We start from the raw sequence: 26,797 nt of genomic DNA, 5'->3' as shown, positions 1-26,797 counted from the left end.
TAACTTTTTGAGTTCTTTGCATATCCTAGATATTAATCCTCTATCAGATATATAGCTGGCGAAGATTTCTTCCCATTCTGTAGGTTGCCTCTTTGCTGTTTACACTGTGTCGTTTGCAGTGCAAAATCTTTGTAATTTCATGAGATCCTAGTGGTTAATCTGTGGTTTTATTGCCTGAGCTATTGGGGTTGCATTCAGAAAGTCTTTGCCAAGACCAATATGTTGAAGGGTTTCCCCTACTTTTTCCTCTAGCAGTTTCAGAGTTTCAGGTCTGATGTTAAGGTCTTTAATCCACTTGGACTTAATTCTTTTGCATGGTGAGAGAGAAGAATCTATTTTCATTCTTCTGCAGATATATATCCAGTTTTTCCAACACCATTTGCTGAAGAGGCTGTCTTTTCTCCAATGAGTATTTTTGGCGTTTTTATCGAATATCAGGTGGCTATAGCTACTTGGGCTTACATCTGGGTCCTATATTCTGTTCCCCTGATCTACATGTCTGTTTTTGTGCCAGTACCATGCTGTTTTTGTTACTATGGCTCTGTAGTATGGGTTGAAATCAGGTATGGTGATACCACCAGCCCTATTTTTGTTGCTCAGTATTATTTTAGATATTTGAGGTTTTTTGTGATTCCAAATGAATTTTTGGATTGTTTTTTCTATTTCCATGAAGAATGCTTTTGGAATTTTGACAGGTATTGCATTATATGTGTAGATTGCTTTTGGTAACATTGCCATTTTCACAATATTGATTCTTCCAATCCAGGAACAAGGGATGTTTCTCCACTTTTCTAGTGTCTTCTGCAATTTCTCGCTTGAGTGTTTTTTTTTTTTTAATTTTTATTAACATTTTTCATGATTATAAAATATATCCCATGGTAATTCCCTCCCTCCCCACCCCCACACTTTCCCGTTTGAAATTCCATTCTCCATCATATTACCTCCCCATTACAATCATTGTAATTACATATAAAACAATATCAACCTATTAAGTATCCTCCTCCCTTCCTTTCTCCACCCTTTATGTCTCCTTTTCAACTTACTGGCCTCTGCTACTAAGTATTTTCATTCTCACGCAGAAGCCCAGTCATCTGTAGCTAGGATCCACATATGAGAGAGAACATGTGGCGCTTGGCTTTCTGGGCCTGGGGTACCTGACTTAGTATAATACTTTCCAGGTCCATCCATTTTTCTGCAAATTTCATAACTTCATTTTTCCTTACCACTGAGTAGAACTCCATTGTATAAATGTACCACATCTTCATTATCCACTCATCTGTTGAGGGACATCTAGGCTGGTTCCATTTCCCAGCTATTATAAATTGAGCAGCAATAAACATGGTTGAGCATGTACTTCTAAGGAAATGAGATGAGTCCTTTGGATATATGCCTAGGAGCGCTATAGCTGGGTCATATGGTAAATCAATCTCCAGCTGTTTTAGGAACCTCCACACTGTTTTCCACAATGGCTGGACCAGATTGCATTCCCACCAGCAGTGAAGAAGGGTTCCTTTTTTTCCACATCCCCGCCAACATTTATGATCATTTGTTTTCATGATGGTGGCCAATCTGACAGGAGTGAGATGGAATCTCAATGTAGTTTTAATCTGCATTTCCCTGATGACTAGTGACGTAGAACATTTTTTTAGATGCTTATATGCCATTCGTATTTCTTCCTTTGAGAACTCTCTATTTAGCTCCATAGACCATTTTTTGATTGGCTTGTTTGGTTCCTTATTATTTAACTTTTTGAGTTCTTTGTATATCCTAGATATTAATCCTCTACCAGATATATAGCTGGCGAAGATTTTTTCCCATTCTGTAGGTTGCCTCTTTGCTTTTTTCACTGTGTCCTTTGCAGTGCAAAATCTTTGTAATTTCATTAGGTCCCAGTGGTTAATCTGTGGTTTTATTGCCTGAGCAATTGGGGTTGTATTCAGAAAGTCTTTGCCAAGACCAATATGTTGAAGGGTTTCCCCTACTTTTTCCTCTAGCAGTTTCAAAGTTTCAGGTCTGATGTTAAGGTCTTTAGTCCATTTGGACTTAATTCTTGTGCATGGCGAGAGAGAAGAATCTATTTTCATCCTTCTGCAGATATTTATCCAGTTTTCAAAACACCATTTGCTGAAGAGGCTGTCTCTTCTCCAATGAGTATTTTTGGCATTTTTATCGAATATCAGGTGGCTATAGCTACTTGGGCTTACATCTGGGTCCTCTATTCTGTTCCCCTGATCTACATGTCTGTTTTTGTGCCAGTACCATGCTGTTTTTGTTACTATGGCTCTATAGTATAGGGTAAAATCAGGTATGGTGATACCACCAGCCTCTTTTTTATTGCTCAGTATTATTTTAGATATTCGATGTTTTTTGTGATTCCAAATGAAGTTTTGGATTGTTTTTTCTATTTCCATGAAGAAAGCCTTTGGAATTTTGATAGGGATTGCATTAAATGTGTAGATTGCTTTAGGTAAGATTGCCATTTTCACAATATTGATTCTTCCAATCCAGGAACAAGGGATGTTTCTCCACTTTCTAGTGTCTTCTGCAATTTCTCGCTTGAGTGTTTTAAAGTTCTCATTGTATAGATTCTTTACTTCCTTGTTTAGGTTTATTCCAAGGTATTTTATTTTTTTTGATGCAATTTTGAATGGGAGTGATTCTCTGATTTCATCCTCTGTGTGTTTGTTGTTAGCATATATGAAGGCTACTGATTTCTGTATATTTATTTTGTATCCTGCTACATTGCTGTAGGTTTTGATCAGCTCTAACAGCTTGCTAGTAGAGTCTCTAGGGTCCTTTATGTATAGAATCATGTCATCTGCAAATAATGATAACTTGATTTCTTCCTTTCCAATTTGTATCCCTTTTATGTGTGTCTCTTGCCTTATTGCTATGGCTAAGACTTCCAGAACTATATTAAATAGAAGTGGAGACAGTGGACACCCTTGTCTTGTTCCTGATTTTAGTGGAAAAGCTTCCAGTTTTTCCCCATTTAGTAATATGTTGGCTGTAGGCTTGTCATAAATAGCCTTTATTATATTGAGATATGTTCCTTCTATTCCCAGTCTCTGTAGGACTTTTATCATGAAGGGATGTTGGATTTTGTCAAATGCTTTCTCTGCATCTAATGAGATGATCATGTGATTTTTGTCCTTCAACCCGTTTATGTAATGTATTACATTTATAGATTTGCGTATGTTGAACCATCCCTGCATCTCTGGGATAAAGCCTACTTGGTCAGGGTGAATGATCCTTTTGATATACTCTTGTATTCTGTTTGCCAATATTTTGTTGAGAATTTTTGCATCTATGTTCATGAGGGAGATTGGTCTGTAATTTTCTTTTTTTGTTCTATCTTTGCCTGGTTTTGGTATCAGGGTGATGCTGGCCTCATAGAAGGAGTTTGGTAGAATTCCTTCTTTTTCTATTTCCTGGAAATCGCTTGAGTGTTTTAAAGTTCTCGTCGTAGAGATTCTTTACTTCCTTGGTTAGGTTTATTCCAAGGTACCTTTTTTTTTTTTTTTTGATGCAATTGTGAATGGGAGTGATTCTCTGATTTCATCCTCTGTGTGTTTGTTGTTAGCATATATGAAGGCTACTGATTTCTGTGTATTTATTTTGTATCCTGCTACATGGCTGTAGGTTTTGATCAGCTCTAACAGTTTGCTAGTAGAGTCTTTAGGGTCCTTTATGTATAGAATCATGTCATCTGCAAATAATGATAACTTGATCTCTTCCTTTCCAATTTGTATCCCTTTTATGTGTGTCTCTTGCCTTATTGCTATGGCTAAGACTTCCAAAACTCTATTAAATAAAAGTGGGGAGAGTGGACACCCTTGTCTTGTTCCTGATTTTAGTGGAAAAGCTTCCAGTTTTTCCCCATTTAGTAATATGTTGGCTATAGGCTTGTCATAAATAGCTTTTATTATATTGAGATATGTTCCTTCTATTCCCAGTCTCTGTAGGACTTTTATAATGAAGGGATGTTGGACTTTGTCAAATGCTTTCTCTGCGTCCAATGAGATGATCATGTGATTTTCGTCCTTCAAATGTATTACATTTATAGATTTGCGTATGTTGAACCATCCCTGCATCTCTGGGATATAGCCTACTTGGTCAGGGTGAATGATCTTTTTGATATACTCTTGTATTCTGTTTGCCAATATTTTGTTGAGAATTTTTGCATCTATGTTCATGAGGGAGATTGGTTTGTAATTTTCTTTTTTTGTTCTGTTTTGCCTGGTTTTGGTATCAGGGTGATGCTGGCCTCATAGGAGTTTGGTAAAATTCCTTCTTTTTCTATTTCCTGGAAAATTTTAAGAAGCAATGGTGTTAGCTCTTCCTTAAAGGTCTGGTAAAATTCAGCAGTGAATCCATCTGGGCCTGGGCTTTTTTTAGTTGGGAGATTATTGATAACTGTTTGGATCTCCATGTTTGTTATAGGTCTAAATAAGTGATTAATCTCATTTTGATTTAATTTAGGTAGGTCATATAAATCAAGGAAATCATCCATTTCTTTCAGATTTTCATACTTTGTGGAGTATATGCTTTTATAGTATGTCCCTATGATTTTTTGAATTTCTCTGGAATCTGTTGTGATGTTCCCTTTTTCATCTCTGATTTTATTAATTTGTGTCTCTTCTCTCTTTCTTTTGGTCAGATTTGCTAAGGGTTTATCAATCTTGCTTATCCTTTCAAAGAACCAACTCTTTGTTTCATTAATTCTTTGGATTGTTCTTTTTGTTTCTATTTCATTAATTTCTGCCCTAATCTTTATCATTTCTTCCTGTCTACTGATTTTTGGTTTGCCTTGTTCTTCTTTTTCCAAGGTTTTAAAGTGAAGCATTAGGTCATTTACTTGCGATCTTTCTAATTTCTTAATATAGGCACTTAAGGCTATAAATTTACCTCTTTGAACTGCCTTCACTGTGTCTTTATGGGGATTACTAACATTCTTAATTTGAATTAAGAACAGAATATTTAGTAATAAGTTTTTTTTTTCAACATAGGTGGAATGGGTTTTGGCACAAATATTAAAGTTCCAGTTTGAACTATGCTAAGTTTGGACCATTTTCCTAGGTTTGTTAAACTAGATTAAAAAACATGCTGTATGATGGGTTGATGTGTTAGACACTGCACCATTATTTAACATAAACATACCTTTCATCCATAACATAGAATTATGAGAACTATTGAGATTAACTGGGCATGTAAAAATTTGATGACAGATTATCCACCCACTGAAAATGTTAACTCTGATGCTCAGGGGCCTTTGATCTGCTGTGGATATTTTTAGAGTATATCAGCTTCCAACCCAAGTAGACGGACTGTAGACAAAAGGGTTAAGGGAGCCTCTGTCCATCTCCATGGAAACTGGACTGGAGGTTACCTTACTCCTTTGTCCTGGGAACCTGGTGAGCCCACAACTTGTAGTAAAAGAAAAGTGGTACACTTGTGCTACGTCCACGGCGACCTCGCCTGTGTAGCAAGCAGAGATGCTTCTGTACTGGATGAGAGCTGAGGACAGAGGGCCAGCACTCCTCGGAGGGATGCCCCCGGTGACCCCTTGGCAGTCAGTTACTGTAAAGGTTCCTGCTGCCCATGAAGTCACGACGACCTAATTGCTGGCGCCAATGCTGTTTCTTTCCTGCTTTCTTCTAGCTGTTTGTCTAAGAACAGCTAATTCAACACTTATTAGTAATCATGCACGCAATCAGAGTACAAGAAACAACCTAAGTATTGAATGTGCCCCTCCTATGATTAGGGCAATGGAGAGAATGTATAACTCTACTAGGAATAAAAAATTAACTCTAGAACAGTTTTTAGATGGTGTAAAGTAAAAACAGCTTATGATGTTTGAGAACGATACTGAGCCTGAGAATATGAAAGTAGAAATGTTGATCGGTAGTGTTCATAAGAAACATGACAGTTCTGCAGAAAAGGAGTTACAAAACTTAGGCATTCCCACCAGGAAACTTCCTGGGGGATATGTTCAGTACTTGATCAAGGGCAGATGGTGGACTCCTAGAGCTGGGATCTACTTAGTTCCACTCCCCTATGAGGGAGGATATGATGAATTCGGTAATAGATGGGTGAATTATGAAGTAAAAAGGAGGCTATGGCATTCTCTTCCATTTACGGGAACGCTTAACAAGGAAGCGTAAGCCTTGGTGTTTATACAGTCCTTGGGGTATAAGAAATAAGTAACCTGTTATTCACCTTACACCTAGTTTCTGTTTGTATAATGTTGTGGTCAATGATACAAGACGCCCTTCTTAAAAAATGGGTACAGTTCCTGCCTGATCAACATTACATGTATGCTTACAATAGAACAATACTCAAGATTGTTTAGATTAATGATTTCTGAGATCACTTGTTGGCTTGCTAAGTTTCCCTGTTCAATCTGTATAAAATCTTCATGAAACCTTCAGTAAATTGCAGCAGCATATTCTACCTAGAGTGTGTCTGTCTGTCATTTCCTCGCCGAATCCCGAGTTCTCCCTGAGCCTTCGCCCTTGTTCTCCCTCGGTCCTGATCTCCCCGAGAGTCAGTCCGCGGCACACTTGATGATGCACATGTGTGCTTTTTAATATTTATTTTGAGACTGTGAGAGAGGAGAGACTAGCTCACCGGGGCCCTTCAGCCGCTGTGAACGAACACCAGATGCCTGCGCCTCCTTGTGGTCATGCCTGGCATTGCACGCATGCGTCACTCTTGTATCTGGCTAATCATGGGTTCTGGAAGATTCGAATAGGAGTTCTTAGGCTTCACAGTTAAGCGATTAACTGCTAAGCCATCTCTCCAGCCCCATATACGCTTCCCTTTGAGGGTATGGAAGTCCACATATACTTTCAAATGAACTTCCATCTTCTCAGAGAAATCCTTCTTCATCCACGCACTAATAACAGGTCTGGCTCCCGTGGGCAGAGATACATAGACCGATTCCTCGGTCTGCCCAAATTGCTGTGGAGGAGACAGCCTTGCTCCTGATGAGGACCTTGACAGCTGCACACACTGATGTCACATGCTGTGACCAAGGGAATGGTTGAAGTTTGAATAGTTGTATGCTCCTTCATAGAGCAGTCGCTAAGAGTGGGATCTTAGGGTCCTTCATCATTTGTGAACCTTTTTACTTACAGCCTACACCTGCTGGCTAAATGACTTGCTAAATCGGAGCAGGTCGCACTAGGGCTTTACATTCAGAATGTTTTCTGATCCCTACCATCATCACCCAGTCACACTTCTTGTACTTTTTCCAAGAGTTAAGGATTTAGGGAAAACACAATGGAAATATACTTGATACCAGAATAGCTGTGGCTTGCTTGTTAGAACTGATCACATTGCAAATATTTCTAAGATACCTGTATGAAACCTATAAGCTACTCTTTTGACTAGCACTGAAAGATCTATAAAACTAGAAAACAGCATCCCACATCCTGTTTGGCAATAGACTTTTAGATTGGTGAATTCTGTACTGTAATGAGTGTGGTCTGACTGACTTGGAGACATCTGTGGGCAGGTTGTCATTATGTGATTAGATGGAGACCCTGGGTAGTGTGGAGTGAGACATGATGAGACACTCAGTGATGACAGAAAAGCTTTTGTCACCTGAGAACATAAATTATGCTCCAGAACAGGCCTGAACTGCCCTTTGCTAAAATGTTACAAGATGGCAGGGCTGTCACTCGGCACAAATTGCCAGTAGCTACACAATTGTGAACAGATTATAAGAGTGAATATAGTCAAATCTTAAAGCTTGGGCAACACACACATTTTCAAAATTCTATTATGGAATTTTTTTGCATAGAGAATATTATATTGAACACTGGCGTACCTACCAGCATTCTACCATAAATATTTCATTATTATATTCGTTCCAGTTATCTGTGTATACATGCATCTGTTCCATTTATCATTTATATATCTATCACCTATCTTCCATCTATCTTCTTGTATGCATTGATCAATCTACTTTACTTTTAAATGTACTGTAAGAACTGGCAGAGATCAGTACACTCCAAATATCTCAGCATGCAGATCATTTCCTCTAGGTGAATATGCTGTTAAAAGATTTTTTTTCCCCTTTGGAGATAACATTTACACACAAGGAATTGTGTAAATGATAAGCAAACAGTGTTGAGATCTGTATAACCCCAAAATTTATATTTAAATGTAAAATAATACTGTTGTATAGAAATGCAATACAAGTCACATTCAGGTGCATCACATAGCCAATGTTCAGTATATCTGTGACCAGTGGTCCAGAATTGTCCAATTCAGATGTGGAAAATTACTCTCACCCAGAAAGGTTCCTCACAGCCCTTCCAGTTGACCTCCACCCTCACCCTATAGATGCAGCCATTATTCTAATCTTTCATCTAGGTCCCTCAGGTCTTCCAGGTGACCTCCATTTGTACCCTGTAGATGCAGCCATTTTGCTAATTTCTCCTCACCACTGATTAGTCTTGCCTGTCCAAGTCTAGCAAGTCCTAGAGATGGAATTGCATGATAGCTGCTCCATGTCTGGTGTCCTTCACACAGCATTTGTTTCTGAAATCCCTTCATCATGACGTCCCGTGATGAGTAGTCCTTTTTTCTGTTAATGGATTTTTATTTCTTAAAAATTTTAAATGTATTTTATTTATTAGAGGAAGAGAAAGAGAGGGGAAGAGGCAGAAAGAGAGAGAGAGAGAGAGAGAAAGAGAATTGGCATGCTAGGGCCTTCAGCCACTGAAAATGAACTCCAGACACATGCATTACCATATGCATCTAGCTTACATGTGGGTCCTGGGGAATCAAACCTGGGTCCTTTGGCTTTGCAGGCAAGTGCCTAAACCATTAAGCCATCGCTCCAGGCTGGCTTTTTAATTCCTTTTTGTTTGTTTGTTTTGTTTTTTGTTTTTCGAGGTAGGGGCTCACTCTAGCCCAGGCTGACCTGGAATTCACTATGTAGTCTCAGGGCGGCCTCGAACATGGCGATCCTTCTACCTCTGCCTTCTGAGTGCTAGGATAAAAGGCGTGTGCCACCACACCCAGCTCTGGATTTTTATTCTTAATTGACACATGCTAGGACATATTTCAATTGCACAGTGTTATAATTTGATGCAGGATACATTAAGTAATGAAAACTGGGGTCATCAGTATGTTTATCTCCTTAAACATTTATTATTTACTTGCATTTGGAACCCACGAGGGCCACTTTTTTTTAGTTCTTGATGCAGTGGGTAGTAAGATATTTTAAACTACAGCCACTATAACCTGCTATAGGATTCAATAAATTTTTCCTCCTAATTCTACTTTGGTATTAGTTACCCCAAAAGTATAAAACACTTTGTGAATTTGTGTGCTGTCCTTGAACAGATATGGTGAGAGTCTTTACTGCTGTGCTATCAAAGCAAGCACAGCTTATTCTTTTTTCAAAAAAGCATTTCATCTACTTATTGACTTTTTTATTTTAAATTTTCATTTATTTATGTGAGAGAGAGAGACAGAGCAAGAGGCAGATAGAAGGTAAGAATGGGTGCACCAGGGCTCCCAGCCACTGCAAATGAACTCCAAACACCTGCCCCACCTTGTGTTGCTAATCCATTTCTTAAGCCTTACTTTTCATTTTAGAAATGGAAGGAGGGAGGGGGAGGGAGGGAGGAAGAGAGAAAGAGAGAACAAGCATGTGTGTGCCAAGGCTTCTTGCTGATGCACTCATCCCTGTGTGCATGGGGCTTTATGTGGTTGAACCCAGGACAGCAGGCTTTGCAAGCACCTTTGCCCACTAAGCCACTCACTCTGCCCTACTTTGTTAGAAAAAAATCACTGTGTAATGTCATGTTGTCTGAGTGTGTCACTATTTATACATCTGCTTACAGGTATGTATGATGTTACAAGTTTCTAGATAATTTTTATATGCTATGCTACAAATATTTGTATATAAGGAAGATGACAAATACCTGTAATCTTAACACTTGGGAAGTAGAAGCAGTGGGGTTGTGGGTTCAAGGCCAGCTTGGTCTTCTTCAACAGGCCAGTCTGGACTATATAATGAGGATCTGTCTCAAAATAGCCAAGCAGGGCTGGAGAGATGGCTTAGCGGTTAAGCACTTGCCTGTAAAGCCTAAGGACCCTGGTTCGAGGCTCAATTCCTCAGGACCCACGTTAGCCAGATGCACAAGGGGGTGCATGCATCTGGAGTTCGTTAGCAGTGGCTGGAGGCCCCGGTGTGCCCATTTTCTCTCTCCCTCTATCTGCTTCTCTCTCTGTTGCTCTCAAATAAATAAATAAAAATAAACAACAAATTAAAATAGCCAAAGCAATAAGCATATAAAACTTCCACCACCAAAATATATATGTGTACACAGATGCATGTGGATGCAAGAGGTCAGCACTGGGTGTCTCCCTCTATCCCTTTCCACTTTGCTTTTCAGAGGGTGTCTCACCGAACCCAGAGCTCACCGATTCAGTTATTCTGTCTGGCGAACCAGCTTACCCAGCAAGATCTGCCTGGCTGTAGCTCCCGAGTGCCAGGACTGCAGGCAGGCTGCCACCATGCCTGGCATCTATGTGGGCGCTAATGTTCTGAACACAGCCTTTGTGCTTGCACAAAAAGCACTTGTGACAATATTGCTATTTTTCTCTTTATTTTTATGGATAAAATACAGCATACACTTTGACTTAATGAAAGCTGATGGGACAAAAGACTCAATATTTTAACTTCTGGGAGAAATATACAAGAACTTTGGCATTTCTAGTGACATTTTTTTTTAACCAAACTATATAACTTTAGAGAATCGTTGGGAAATGCTGAAGGATACTAGTTTTAAATTAGGTGTGTGTGTGTGTGTATGTGTAAAACTGTGAACTGCTTGTAAATAAAATCCAGTTTAATATGTCATAATATTTTTATTAAGTGACATATTTATGTAAAATAGTTCAAAAATGTCTGTCAAGGGTAGTGTTTAATACCCTAACATATATTCTTTTTCAGGCAAGTCAGACACACATGAACAGGAGTTGAAATATGCTTGCTAGAAGAAAGAACATATTAATCTCATGTTACTTTTCAGTCAGGTGAAATACATGGATGGCAGTTGCAAATGCTCACTCCAGAGCAGCCTGTATCTCCATATGGTCAAACATTCACTAAGGAACAGACAGGAGTTCTCCCCCAGCACACCAGAGATCATACTTCCAGAGTATTTGTATTTTAAAACTTTTCTAAAAGTACTTCATATCATTAAATGTAAATGATCAAAATGTACATTGAAAGTTAACTGCAATGACTTAAATAAAACCTCAGGGACAGTCTGCAACAAAAAGTGGTTAAAGTCCTTTAGATTATTTTTTCCCCAAGAAAGGCTAGTGAGGTAGTTTGTACTGTATACACATGGTAAGGAATCAACCGTCCAGCTTGGTCAACGAACACTGACTCCAAGAATCATCTCCCAAGCCCAGCTGCTTAACAAAGGGATCTTCTTTTGAAGAATGGAGGAAAAATGAGCCAGTTCTAGGAATTTTCCTGAATGTGTGTTCCTTAAAAAAAAAGGCAATTTCCTTTAATACTATCCTGAAGGATGCTATTTTCCCAGCAATGTACAAAGCGCACTTGAGGTGGGGTGAGGGTGAGACAGGAGGAACGGTACTTCCAACGCCAGGTATCCAGGCTTCTTCTGTGTGTAAATACACTATTCTGTTTAAAAGGTTGGTTACTGAACTTTTAAAAACAACCCTGTACGGCAAAAGTTCTTTCAATACTTAGGTGACAGGCAATTTTGAATGTAATTGTAGGATCTGCTTTTTTTTTTTCTTTAAACAAATAAGATTAATTTAAAAACCCTCCCCAACCACATAAATACTAGCCTGCATATCTACCAAAATTCTTTTGTGACTCAGAATAAAAGTTAAATCCAATGACCTTGATATCAACATCCTCTTCCTCACTGTGTAGATACTTGAAATTTGTCACATTCTTAAAAAAAAACTGGAGTGGTTAATTTGAAGAGATGGACTTGGCTAAGTCTTTGCATCTAAAGCCACATAAAAGTGGATAAGAACTCCAAAGACTCACTGTACTTTACCAGGCACTTACTGAAGACTGGCACTTAGCAGGACTAACTCTCAAAACCGTTAGGACTAATATGTAGTAGTTCTTCTGTGTCCTCAGTCAAAATAAATGGAAACAAAAAATGAGTAACTGTGTGAACTTTCTATATAGAAACAACAGAATCTAGCTATTCTAATGAGAGGGAACACTGAAAGACCTGTCAGTTTTCACGTATTTACAGAAGTGCAAGAGGTCCAAAGGAACTTCTTCAGCATGTGGGCTTCCCTTCCCCCATCTTACGTCTTACCTGGAAGCTATATAAGGGAGTGTTTACTCCTGCTGCCTGCCTTGTAAAATGATAAAAGATATTTCAGACTCTGCAAATTCATTATGTAAACATGCACACCTTTGATTATCCATACTTGAAGTTGATGATATGCTGGAACAAATATAAATTTAAGAATTGCATGTTTAGATTCTAATGGGTTTTCCACAAAAAGAAATTGTCAGATCAATCAAGCCAACAGATTGTTGTGTTTCCTAGAAGGGTATAACAAAATCTTAAAGATCAGAAATAAAAATCATCTGCCTGAGGTACACAAATTATATTTTGCTGGAGTACCAAGGCATAATATAGCATATAAAAGATTTCGTCTATGTACGCACTTAAAATATTATCACGTATTTTGAGGTTTGATATATAAATAAATGTTTCCTGCATTTGATTCAACATTGTCTGAATTGCAAGTGAGAGTCATTTGGATCTCAGCTGTTACTAAAACTTATATAAATCTATCAAAATTTCAGTCTAAGGACTCTGATACATGTAGATACATGTCTGTGACAAATGAGGACTTTGTCCCTGTTTCCAGCCCTAGAAGGACACTTACCACAATCTCAAATGAAAGGCAGACCTTTATAGTCCCTCAGCACAATTCTAGATTTTTTCTAAATTAGAAACACAAGGACTGTGTGCTCTGGGCGAATGAGGTGTGGAATACAGTTCTGCAAGACACTGAAAGAGAGATAGTCCACAGCATGTGTCTATTTCTACAGACTGGTTCATAAACAAGCACAGTCTGCTTTTGTGGCTTATGTGAAATTTGGATCTAATGGTCTTCTCAGTTCTATATTTTCAGTAGAGGCTGAAAAAAAAGATTGCCTATAGTTGTAAAATGTAAAAAAACAAGACAACAAAAACAACAACAAATGATATGTTTGGTTTGAAAGGGAAATCAGTGCCTGACATGAGAAAGGGTATTTGTTGAGCACCATGATGGGAAAGCTGACCTACCAAAGCAGAAAATGCCCACTGCCAAACAGCTTCGCCACGGGAACCTGTGCCCGCAGACAAGAGGCTACACAATATCAAGTCTCAACACTCAATCATAGAGAAAAGTTCAGCAGAGAAAAGTTCATTTGCACCAGGATGCCAGAAGTCACCATGCAGCGTGACATGGGCATCAGCACAGTTGCTTGAGAGGGAACTTCCTCTTCCAATTCTGGAGTAAATCGGAGCATAAATAATGCATGTTTCACTTTACAAGTGTCGCCTATACCCCCAGATGGGGCCAAGTACATTGCTTCCGCAAGTCACAATAGTAGAAATAATTTGAGGTCCACAATCTGACAATGGCCTTTCTTATGGGAGGGTCACACGTTCTTTCTTCTTCTCAAGGAAGTATCGTGAGACAGTTCAGCTCCAATGGTGAGCCCGCTCCTCTCTCACAATTCATGCTGTCCAACCTGACTACCTCATCCTCCAGAGAACCACGGAGGGGATTACAGGAGCGAACATGTCAAAGCAGTGAGGTTTTCCCCCAGAAAATGGTGGGTCTTCTTGGCATATAATACAAGGTAGTAGCCATCTTGGGCATAGTTCAAAGACTTGACTGGGGCTTAATCACCCATTCTGCATGAGGATTTACATGGTACACATCCAATATGTATGCATCGGGATCCAAGCAGTGTTGTCCTAAAAGAGAAAATTAAAGATGCTGTTCGAGGGCAGCCTCTGTGTAGTTCTTGTGAAGGCCAAGGGTTTGCTAGTGTGAGTATATGTGCTTTGTAAAGTTTCTTAACAAAGCATCCCTTTTCTCCTCTCTAAGACTAAGACATGATTCAGATAAATCTCATGTGAGAGTGTAGAGAAACAGACAACAGCCACATTGATCCTTAGCCTCCACTCATGAAGGAGAAAAATAGGGCAAGGACTGGCCATTTGTGTGCTAATAATGTCCTCCGATGATTGATCTAGGCCAGGAGGAAGCGAGTGACATTTCTTTTAGGAATGGTCATTTTGTTGATTTTCTATTAATGTAATGCCCTCAGTATGCCAGGCACTATTCTAGGGTTGGGGCAACAGCCATGAGCCACACAGTTTCAGACACTTGCCCCTTAAGGCATTTAAATAGTGAAAAAAAAATGTGATACAAGCAAGTGAGGTGGTGATAAGTGTATATAGGAGGCAAACCAAGGCAGAGAGGGCACATGGAGATGACACATGATGCAGGCAGATGTCATGGAGAAGCTGACATTCCAGCAGAGGGAAAGGTGAGAGGAGATAAGGACTTCCTAGGAAGTCAGTCATGCAGAGCCCTGAGACAAAGTGTGCCTCGTGACACCCTGGAGTACTCTGGGATGCTGGTTTGAGAAACATTAGTAGACAGGTGGATTTAAAGCCACAAGGTTATTGAACTCCCCGGGAAGCTATGTGCAAACACTCCCAGAGATCAAGGACAGTGCCTTTTGGCCCTCAAAAACTGAGGTGACAGGCTGAGACTCAGTGAAGTGACGTGGGAGGAAAGTCACAAGTTTATGTCAGGCAGCCATCCTGACACAGGGATTGATTTTCTTTCATGGGTGAGGGTTCTCTGGCCTCGATGAGAGGATGATTTTCCTGAGTGCTGAAGGGGCTGCTTGACTGGAGTGGTTTCAAGAGAACACACCAGAGGAAGGAATGAGAGCAGATAACGGACCGAAGAAGGTCTGCCATCAAGCAGAACAGGGAAACGGGAGTGGACTTGAAGAAAAGGTTTTCTAGAAGTAAGAGAAATGTGTATTCACTTATTTTAGTTAATGCTTTGAGACACAAAGTCTCACTGTGTAACCCAAGGGGCCTCAAACTCTTATCCTCCTGCCTTAAACTGTGAGTGCTAATGCTAGTGTGTGCACTGTATCTGGCTCTATGAAAAAATTAAAAAAAAAAAACAAAACATTTCATCTTATTTTTTGAGAGGGTGGATGAGGCAGATAGAGAGAGAAAGAGAATGTGTGTGCCAGGGCCTTCAACTGTGCATCTGGCTGATGTGGATCCTGGTGAATCAAACCTAGGTTCTTTGGCTTTGCAGGTAAGTATCTTAACTGCTAAGCCATCTTTCCAGCCTGAAAAACATTTTTTTTTAATGTGGTATAAATGATGCATTTGGGAGCAAAATGCTTTGGATGCAGGTAGGAACTGAGACATGAGTGGAGGAGCCAGAACCTGGCTGGGAAGGGGAGGCAGAAGCCGGGGAAGCAGGCGGAAGGTGACACATCCCCTGGGGGAGGATGCAGACAGACACAATAGAAGAAATTTCTATTGGCCCACACCCATCAAGGAAACAGCAAGAATGATAGTGGGTTGTGGGCCAAAACAAAGAAGATGAACAGAAAAGGTAATATTGGCCCAGAGAGATGGCTCAGTAGTTAAGGACTCCTACTTAAAAAGTCTGCTGGCTTGGGTTCGATTTCCCAGTACCCACATTAAAGCCAGATGCACAAAGTGATGTGTGTGTGTGGAGTTTGTTTGTAGGGCCAAGAAGTCCTGGTGTGCTCACATATAGACACACACTGTCTCTCTACTCACAAATAAGACTTTAAAAAATTATTTATTTATTTATTGGGGGGGTGATGGGCACACCAGGGCCTCTAGCCACTGCAAACTCCAGACACATGTGTTACATTATGCATCTGGCTTAAGTGGGTCCTGGGGAATTGAACCTGAGTCCTTTGGCTTTGCCAACAAGTGCCTTAACTGCGAAGCCATCTCTCCAGCCCACAAATAAGACTTTAAAAAAAGGATATTATGCTTCTACAAGTCCTCAGCTTTGTTTTTCATTTTGCATGAGCCTCATGGAAGAGCCTTTCTAACTGTAAAAGACATTTAAAAGACCCCAAAGGCTACTCCATTTCCATAGTAAAATAATCTTAAATAAATTTCAAGAATATTGTAGAAGATCATGCATGAGACTTAGTAATTTTTCCTTTATCTAGGAAAGTTGTGAAGCACAACTTTACAATAAAGCGACATATTTCTTTTCAAATAATCAGAAAATGTGAGAGCAGAAATTACTGAAGAATTGCTTACCTATATTTCCCCCAACTTCATATAATCTTTGGTTCTGCATCTTAATGCATTCCGATGAACTATGACTGCAAACAAAGATGGGAAGGCAATATTTTTCAACCTCTCAAAAGATCTCAGGTAAATATGCATCTTAAACAACCCAGCAACAAACAATTCATTCTGTCTAAAGGAAATATACCCATAAAACTTTATTACCACTAAAGGTGTAATAACCACAACAAGATGTTTGTGAGGACTTGAGGGGCTAGGCCAACACCAAACAAGATGGCATGCTCAGCAGGGATCGCAACAAAGAGTACATCACAGCTGTTTGTCCCATATGGGGGAGGTAGTGATGTTGTGACAAAGCCATGCCCTTAATATTGCACGTCTTTGACCACAGGTCTCTCTATTTAAAAGAAGGTGAGCAGCCAGGGGTTGTTAGGAGATGAGAGTCAAGTTCATCAGTGGTGTAGCCACTGGTCAGTTGCCTATTCCACAATAAATAACTTTCCACCCATGATCATGCAAGCAATCCTAATTTAAGTCAGTGGGTTAACAAAAGGTACGAAGGTAAGTTGAGGTATTTATTATGGCGACAGGAAGCTGACTCATACACTGACAAAATGCACACTCATGTTGTTTGACATGCAATACATCATAGTCCCCTGGTACTGACATTTATCATTCAGGGATGTGCACAAATCTTATTCACATTCATCTTTTTATATTCACACATTAATAAAATTAATTCTATTTATTTTCAAGGAAGAAATTCTAAAAATGCACATAATGTAAAATTTAGTTTTTCACAATTTTTAGTGTTCATAGACATTCATATGCTGTGAAAATATCATCAGCATCCTCTCCAGAACTCATTTCATCTGGTAAAACTAAAAACCTATGCTACTTATTAGACAATACTGTCTCTTACCCCAGCCCTTTATAATCACTATTCTAATTTCTGTCTCTATGACTTGAACTCTAAGTACCATATAAAAAGGAAGTCACATAGCTGGGCATGTTGGCACACACCTTTAATCCCAGCACTCGGGAGGCAGAGGTAAGACAATCACCGTGAGTTCAAGGCCACCTTGAGACTATACAGTTAATTCCAGGACAGCCTGAGCTAGAGTGAAACCCTACCTCGAAAAAAATAAATAAAGAACAAAAAAATGAAGTCACATAGTGTTTGCCTTCTCATGGCTGGTTCATTTCACTTAATACAATATCCTTAAAGTTCATTCCAGTTTTGTCAGAACTTCCTGTTAAAGGCTAGGTCACATTCCATTATATGTGTGTGTGTGTGTGCCAGATTTTGCTTGTCCATTCATCTAATGACAAACACTAAGGTTGCTTCTATATTTTAGTTACTATAAGCAGTGTTATGAATTTGAGAGTAGAAACATCTCTTTGAGACCCTGATTTTAATTTCTTTGAGGATTTATTCAAAAGTGAGATTTCTGAGCAATGCTGTAATTCCATTTTCAAGTTTCTGAGCAATCACCATATTGCATTCCACAATGGCTGTACCATTTATTAATCCCATAGACAGTTTACAGGGTTCTGAGTTTTCCACATCCTTCTTTTCAAGCACTTGATGAAAAGTAGATTCTAAAAGTAGCTATGTCAGCAAGTGCGATAGTTCTATATATCCTCAGTTCTTTGAGGAAAAAAAAATAGGCAAGTTAATAGGGGAGAGCCATTGATGCATATTCAAACTTCATTTTAGATCAGACAGTTCTAATAGCTTAACAAAACTAATCCAATTTTACTCTGAACTTATTATCTTTAAATTGCAGTGCTTAAATTGGTACTATTTATGGAAATTTTTGAGTAAACTGTTAATTTTAGAGATCTTTTGTATTTACAGAAACATTTTAAAGATAACCACAGGCATTTCCTCTATGTGCCATATCTTGTTTTCCTATTATAAACATCAACCATTAATACAGTACACATTTTTACAATTAGTAAACCAATACTAACACATTAGTATTAGCTACAGTCCAAGTCTTATTTGTTTTTCCTTTGTTTTTGCCTAATGCCTGTCTTCTATGGAAGGATTTCCTCAGAATGCTAAATGGCATTCAGTTATTGAAGTGGGTGAGGAGTGAGCTTCCTGCCCCTCCAAACCCATGCTCACTGCACTGGGAACTTAGAATGTGGCCTCAATCAGATATAGGGTATTTGCAGGTGCAAACTCATTGAACATCTTGAGAAGAGGGAAGCAGAGATGGCTCAGTGGTAAAGGTGCTTGCCTGCAAAGCCTAATGACTCAGGGTTTGATTTCCCAGTACCTATGTAAAGGCAGATGCACAAAGTGGCTCATGCATCTGGAGTTCATTTGCAGTGGCTAGAGGCCCTGGTGCACCCATTCTTTCTCTGTCTGTCTCTCTTTTCTCTATCTCTCTGTGCTAGCAAAAAAATAAATAATTAAAAATATCTTGAGAAAAAAATCATGAAATACCCCAATTTAGGGAGCCCCTAAATTGAACACATGATATACAAATGGAGGAGGAAATGGAGTGATATGAATCCAAGGCATTTCCATGTCTGAGATGCTGATAAAGATGCCAGGAGAGAGGCAAGGGGGTTTCTTCCTCTCGGCTTCAAAGAGGAACTGATCCTACCTACACTCTTAGTTTCAACTTCTAAGTTATGAAAGAAGAACTACTTTATGTTGCTTTTAGATACCCAGCTTGTGAGAACTCTGCACAAGCACTTAAAACTAATACAGTACAGTCACAGTTCCACAGACTGGTGTTGTGAGAACTCTGCACAAACTCTTAAAACTAATACAGTACAGTCACAATTCCACAGATTGGTCTTGTGGGAACTCTGCACAAGCACTTAAAACTAATACAGTACATTCACAATTCCATAGACTGGTCTTGGCCCTAAGGAATTTTCCTCACTTATGATGTCAGATCTTTTGCCCATTATCTAGCCTATGGTTATATGGTCTTGAGAGGAAGACCACCATTTTCCTCATATTTTTTCAAGGGTATGTACTATCACCATGACTCAGCATCACTATTCTTTTTTTAAATTTTATTTTTATTAGTTATGAACATATTTAATATGGAAACAACACATATTGGTACCATCCTTTTACTCCTCCCTGCCCTTTACCACAGGGGTCCCTGCTTATTGGGGATGTAGGTCATTCCCATGGGGAATGTGAGTTGTGCATCAAGGCCGCAGCAGTTAGTCATTACGGAGAGGCAGTACCTCTGAGCATCATGTCCTAAGTTGTGGCTCTAACTATCTTCCTGCCCCTTTTCCGCAAAATTCACTGAGTCATGTTGGGTGTATTTTAAGGAGTAGTATTCTTTTAAAAAATGTATTTATTTATTTATTTATTTATTTCCAAGGTGGGGGGAGAGAGAGAATATGAATGTGCATGCCCTGGTTTCTAGCCACTACGAATGAATTGCAGATGCATGTGCCATTTTGTGCATCTAGCTTTAAGTGGGTTACTGGAGAATCGATCCAGCGTCATCGGACTTTGCAGGCAAGCACCTTGACCTCTGAGCCATCTCTCCAGCCCCAGCAATGTTATTCTTAATTCCCTGTCTTGGGTCAGATTTCTCAATTGTGAAGTTACTTTCCTTGTCTTTACATGCTGTTGTCATTGGAAAGAAAGGAGTCACTGCAGTGGGGATGGAGACCTCATCATTTAAAAACATAATTATCTTAATGCATCCTGAACAAAAATCAGATGACATGAGTTTTGGTTTTACTATCAAACATGATTGAAGGGTAAATTATTTTACTTTTTTTTTTTTTTTTTTTTTTTTTACCCATTCTGATTTTCTTTCCTTTCTGAGTTTCCAAGCCTTGTTATCATTTCCTTTCTGTTCCTCAAACTTCCTTTAGCTGTGACTTATGGACAGCCTTGTGGACAACAATGCCTTAGTTTTCCTTCGTCCTTGAGAACTTTATCTTCCCCACCTTCCTGCCTCACATTTCTGCTGAATACAGAATGCCCAGTTGAAGGTTCTTTTTTGAAACTTGATAAACTTCCTTCTGGCTTTCAGGGTTTCAGATGTGAAAATGACTCTAATTCAGATTGGCATTTCCCCATAAGAAACACATCATTTCTCTCCAGATACCTTCAGGACTTTGACCTTGCTTAGTTTTCAAGAGTTTTATTACACTGTTTTGGCATGGAACTCATTAGAGTTCGTTCACCTAACTTCTTGAATTTGGAAGTTCATTTGGAGAAGTATGAAATCATCATTTATGTACCTGCTTTTAAAAATTATTTATTTGGACATGCTGTGTGAACACCAGGGCTTCTTGCTGCTGCAAATGAACAACAGATGTTTGTACCACTTTTTTCATCTGGTTCATGTGGGTCCTGTGGGAATTGAACACCGGATTGGAGGCTTTACAAGCAAGTGCCTTTATCCACTGAGTCATCTTGCTGGCCCCTTTAAATGCTTTTTGTGTTCCCATCCTATATGGCCTTTCTGTTTGGGATTCTGATAAAAGAAAACTTAGTTCTTTTGTTATAGACCTGAAGAACTCTGAGGCAGTATTCACTTTTTTTTTTTTCTAGTCTATTTTTCCTCTTCCTGAAAGTAATATTGTTAATACAGCTTTATATTTTCCAATTCTATCCTGCTATCTCCACCACAGAGCCTGTGTAGAAAGTATTTTATTTCAGTTATTATACTTGTCATTCTGTAATATCCATTGGTACTTTTTATATTGTGCATTTCTTTAAGACTTTCTTTTTTAAAAGAGAGAGAGAATATGAGTTGGCGAGCTAGGACCTCCAACCACTGCAGCCAAACTCCAGATGCTTGTGCCACTTGGTGTGCATGCATGACCTTGCACTTTGTCACCCTACGTGTCTGGACTATGTGGGATCTGGGGGATTGAACATGGGTCCTTAGATTTCACAGGCAAGAGCCTTAACTGCTAGGACATCTCTCGAGCTTGAGATTTTCTATTTTTCATTTGTTTCAAGAGAATTCAAAATTGTTTGCTGAAGCATTTTTTTGTGAAGATATCTGTAAAATTGGGCAATTTTAATATCTGGGTTTGTTTAACGTTGACATTAGTTATCATTTCTCATTCATGCTGATTTTCCAGTATGAATGATTTTGGGTTGTACTGTGGATACTCTGGATATAGCATTATATAAGGTGTGGGGTCTTTCCTCCATTTTCCAGGAATCATTCATCCAGGGAGGTGTGGTATAGATTTAGGTGGACAGGTATGCTGGACTTCTTGCAGAGCCTTGCTGGGACAGTGACATTAACTGGGCGGGAGACAGTATTCAACTTGGGCTGCTCTGCTGCTGTGTGACAGGGTGGATCCCAGAGGCATGGAAGAGGGGAGAGGAAGAAGAGAGTCAGTAGTCCACACCGCCTTGGCCCTGTGCCTCAGATGTTAAGAGAAGACTCAATTCCCCACTACACCTGGCTGATATCAGTGGGGGAAAAAAGGGACCAGAGATGTGGATAAGCTCTACTTTATCCTGCCTCATACCACTTGTTGTTGGAGGGAGACACTGAGTTCTCTATTTTCCTCTCTGACACCGAGGGCGTATGTAACCCGGTTGGTAAGGTCCTTGCTGCTGGGTGAGGGTGGAGGCTCAATCTGCTTCTAGTTTTGTCGGGTTCAGGATGGCAGACCAGCTTCCCACATTCTTCTTGTTGATGTCTGGATGGAGTAGGGTAGGGATTGGCCATAGATTATCTGTGCTAAGCCACTTTTTTCACGTTTCTTGGCTGTCCCTAGCTAACAGGTCTATTCTTCTGCACTACGTCAGGTCCGGGCTGAGGTATCTGAGCACATTGTCTCAGATGAGCTGGAGCACCCCGTGTTATTTTTCCCCCCACTTCCTTTCGCCTTCTAGTCTTTCCTATCTGCCATTGTGTCAGGCCCTGTATCTGTTAGTATTAAGAGGGAAGAAAAAAGGAGGAACAGGGCAGCTCCCCCTTTTGGTTGCATGAAAAAAGGAGCAGTGTGCCAACAGAAAACAAGTGGTACAGTGGGCAAGACTGGTGCCGAAGCACAGCTTTGAAACTGAGGCAGCCAGAGCTCTCCGGAGAGGAGAGACAGTGAAGGGTCTGCCGAGGGAGTCATTTGCACCCATGACATCGAATTTGTTGTTATTAGGAATAGTTTCTTTCCATAAAAGGTCCACTTGAGAGTCTTGTTATCCATGAAGGAACCTAGGGCTCTACCTGGGAGTTTCCAACCTTTGTAGGACTCCTTTGTAGGGTAGGGTGACTTTTCATGGTGACTTTTCATGGCCTGGGCCAGCAACAGGGATGGGTAAATGTTCAGGATTCTTGTTGACTTCTCTTTTGCTTTCCTTTTAAATATATATACATTACATTTAACTTGTGACATTAAAACCACCATATGGCCAGGCTCCAAGTTTTTTAAAAAACAGTTCTACTGTTTTTTAAAAGCTACTGTTTAAAAGCTACTGATGTGTCTTCTTAGTCATGGTGCCTTCCACCCCTACCAACCTGAAAACCTTGCTGAAGTCAACCATAATTTACTTTCACTGGCAAAAGCTGTCTTAACTGAAATAACTGTGCTTTTACACATAGTGGAAAGAAGAAATACAAATTCTTTGTACTTTGCCCAGTTTCACCAATGTTAACATTTCACAAAAGTATGTCCCATTAGGTATGTTCCATAAGGATATCAAATTGACAAAATTCACCTGCCGTTTTCAGATTTTCCCACTTTACTCCAATACATTTGTGTATGTGTATTAAGTTAAACAGAATGTTAGAGAGGCCTGCTAATCCATCACCTCAGCCAAGAGCCTAATACCACAGGGGCCTTTAGGTTGCATTTTCATAACTGTGTCCATCTCCGTCCCCCAATCATCCCTCCTTAGCCTCTTGCAAACAATGATTTATACTGTTTTAGACATTATGCCATTTCAAAATGTCATATAAATTGAGCTGCAATTGGTCTTGGTAGCCAGTTAGGCTACTTCCTTTTAATACGATAGGAATGCTTTTAAGGATATACACGAATTTAGTAGAAATCAATAAACTATGCCTGTTCTCCATCTGACAAATTTACGTATGTACTTCTCATCACTTGAAAGCCCAAGGGCAAATATTTATCCTTGGGTATGCATTCCTAGACAAAATTTATGACTGACTTAGGGCAGATACGATATGTAATGAGAACTCTAAATTACATTCTGATTCTAATGATTGTTAGTACCATGTTTTCAGGAAAGCACTGGCGTTGCTGACTGGGGAGCCTAGATGAAATCTATCAAGATATTGACAAAACTAACTTACCATAGTTTTCATTGTAATAAAAGATAAGGGTCATTGAGTAAATGGAGTTACCAAGAAGAAGCATTCTCTATGAAGAATCCTGTGCATAGAAACTTCTCTACAAAACAAACTTTGTTACTGACTTCGTTACTATTGTCTAACTATTCTCTATTTTATCCTTGTTATGAACTGGTAAAAGTCCCCTAAGAAACCATTGTAATTGTTCAAGGGCATAGCTGTAGGTGCCCAAAGTTCTCGGTCTTGTGGAAAGTTTGTCTTCCATGTCAGCGATCCTCAGTCAGGCTTACTTACCTGTTTTCATACTGAAATTTTGCCAGTATATCTTTGGCTTTGGTCTGACTGGTCAGCTGAATAGCCATGGACACCTTGGAGAAAAGTGGAGCATGGACCCGTATGACACCTTCTGGAACGTCAGACTGCCAAGTGAGGAAAAATTAGAACATTCCATTAAACTAAGATGGACAGTAGCTCAAACTTTAGTAATGTGAAAACCAGATATACTTGGAATTAGGAAAATATGTACACATGACCAACCAATATTTAATCACACTGGAGCATAGTGACTTTCAGCTTACCCAGCGACTTAACTAATGACCACACCTAACACCTAATTTTACTTTCACTACACATTTCAGCCATGCTAAAATATCTTAAAATCATCAGAGGAATGAAAGTGGGTTTGAACAAATATCTAATGTTTTTATTGGTGTCTTTATTGAACAATGCCTTAAAAAGCTTGGTGTAAGCAAAATTTTATACCTATATGTTAAGAAGCCCAACTTTCTGGAAAAAAAAAATCAATAGTCAGAAAATATAGGTTCTCCAAAACCCTTCTTCCTTAGCAGCCATGGATGGTGTGGTAGTTTGAATGGATGACCCTCCAATATATTTAGGACATTATTAAAGTCTGTAATTTAGCTCTGCAGCCACCTGGCTGGAGGATGTGTCACTGGGCAGATCTAGGGTCCAGCCCTAAGGGGTGGGTGGAGGTGGATTTGGAATACGAGTCTAAAGATATGCAAAGTGCTGGAGTCTTGCCTGCAGTTTGGGAAGTGTTCTTCTTGCTTTTTGGTGGTGCTTGTATGGCTTGTGGCTTTTATCTCTCACTGCTTGCTTCTGTAAGAAGGGGCCAACTTCTGCCATTATGGAACTTCCCCTGGAACTGTATGCTTCAATAACTCCTCCATAACTGTGCCTGGTTTGGAAGCTCTTCCCAGCAACCTGAGGCTGTCTAGTGCAGACGGGCAGCCCAAATCAAATTCCATATGAGTACTGGAATTCTATTTTCTAAGGAGTCTGGTCAACACCATGCAGAGCAGTGTGTACTACTGCTGGGAAAAAAGTGTCTGTTTTCATAAGCCATGTTGACACAAAGACCTCAGAGCTTACAGTAAAGTTGAATAGACTGTTGTCCAGTTGTCAGAAATTTCTGTGTTTAGAGTGGAAAATTCCTTTTCTCCAATTTTTTTAATCTTTAAAATTATAATAATAAAGAGTGATTGGGCTTCTGTGTGAGAAGGAAAAAACTCAGTAGCAGAGGCCAGTAAGTTAAAAAGGAGATATAAAGGGAAGAGAAAGGAAGGGAGGAGGGTACTTAGTAGGTTGGTATTGTATATATGTAAGTAGAAGAATAGATTAACGTGGGTGAAAAGACCCAAAGTGAGGTCATGGGAAGAGATTGAGTAAAGGAAAGGTGGAGGGAGGGCTAATCAAAATCTAAGAGGATGCAAATAAATCATATGGAATCCTCCAGTTTTGGACAATGAAACACTCAGGAGCCATAAATTGTTGCTAGAAAATTTTCTGTGCCAGGGATGGGATACCACCACTGAGTTATTGGCCAAGGAGGTCCCTGATGCCCCCCAAACATTATAGGCCATTGCCGAGGCCCTTGGTTTCCCACCAGGAATAGATGGTAAGATCCTATTGCTGAAGACTCTACATATTTGGGCTGCAAGGCCACTGAGAAATCCTGCTGGAACTGAGCTGATAACCTCCTCAATGTAGACCAGCTGACAGGAAACTGGAAGAAGCCATTCTACATGCAGTTCAATGGAAGAAAGAGATACTACCAGTGAAGATACTCAACAGTGGACACTGCAAGCCTTATAATTGGCCAGCCATCCCAAATGGGACAACAGGTGCAATAGTGGCACGTCTGTCATGGTGGAAACCAACTGCCCTCCAATTGGACTGGAGGCCCACTCCATGGGGGGAAATACATCCCTGATACTGAAAACTTAAAACAGGGGTAGTCATGAGCCCTAGGGGTGTAACATCTGCTGATGTCTGGAAAAATGTATATACTATGCTTATCAAACTGCCCAGTAAGCACTTCTGTTAATATTCATACCCTTATATTAATGCTACTCTCACTTTGGGTAGAGAATCTTCTCTTTTCAGATGGCAGTGACCTCAGGATGACTCAGAAGGCATCATAGTGCTGGAAAGAAGTGACTGGAGTACTAAGTAATATCTCGATCACACCTTCCAAGGCTCAGGGTCTAATGAGGAAGAGGCGGCAGAAAGAATGTAAGAGCCAAAGGAAGGGTAGGACTCCTTATGGCGTGCTCCCTCCCGACATAAAATGGCCTAGATATCCATGACCTCATAGTGCCTGACACTACCTACACACGACCATCATAAGACAAGGAAAAGATCATGACATCAAAATAAAAGAGAGACTGATTGAGATGGGGAGAGGATATGATAGAGAATGGAATTTCAAAGGGGAAAGTGTAGGGAGAGGGTATTACCATGGGATACTTCTTATAATCATGGAAAATGTTAATAAAAATTGAGAAAAAAAATTAAAATTAAAATTAAAATTTTTTTTTTTCAGAAGAGAAAAATGTATTTATTATGATAAGAATCAGGGGTGTGCGCAGTCTCACTTTAAAGCCATAATCCTGGTGGATTTCTTACTGAGGTGGCTTCTGAACCTGGCTATCAGGGCTAGAAAAAAATCAAAATCTGTTGGATGAAGGATAAAGAGGGAATTAAATGAGGAAAGGTTGAGTTAAATGAGACATTCAAGAATTATAATCTAGTTTCATTATAGAAAGAAAAATAAAATAAAATAAAGAGTATAAAAAAAGAGCAGCCACATATTGTTTTGAATGTAAAATGTCCCCATGGCCT

At 39.6% G+C, this 26,797-nt stretch overlaps 1 protein-coding gene across 4 annotated transcripts in view; it reads right to left on the bottom strand.

Moving 5' to 3' along the window:
* Positions 1–10,614: 10,614 nt before the first annotated feature.
* Positions 10,615–26,797, bottom strand: part of Arhgap28 (Rho GTPase activating protein 28) — a 202,932-nt gene continuing 186,749 nt past the window's right edge. For all 4 annotated transcript variants that reach the window (XM_045143969.1, XM_045143970.1, XM_045143968.1 and 1 more), the window contains exons 16-18: positions 23,948–24,072; positions 16,383–16,447; positions 10,615–14,009 (exon numbers count right to left, since the gene is read on the bottom strand). In XM_045143969.1, coding sequence (XP_044999904.1) covers positions 13,915–14,009; positions 16,383–16,447; positions 23,948–24,072 — 285 coding nt within the window. In that variant the 3' untranslated portion in view covers positions 10,615–13,914. The remainder of the gene's footprint in view (positions 14,010–16,382; positions 16,448–23,947; positions 24,073–26,797) is intronic.

Source organism: Jaculus jaculus, chromosome 2, assembly GCF_020740685.1.
Source record: "Jaculus jaculus isolate mJacJac1 chromosome 2, mJacJac1.mat.Y.cur, whole genome shotgun sequence".
Lineage (NCBI taxonomy): Eukaryota > Metazoa > Chordata > Mammalia > Rodentia > Dipodidae > Jaculus > Jaculus jaculus.
The sequence above is the reverse complement of the archived record's forward strand: the minus strand, read 5'-3'. Positions and strand labels throughout refer to the sequence as shown.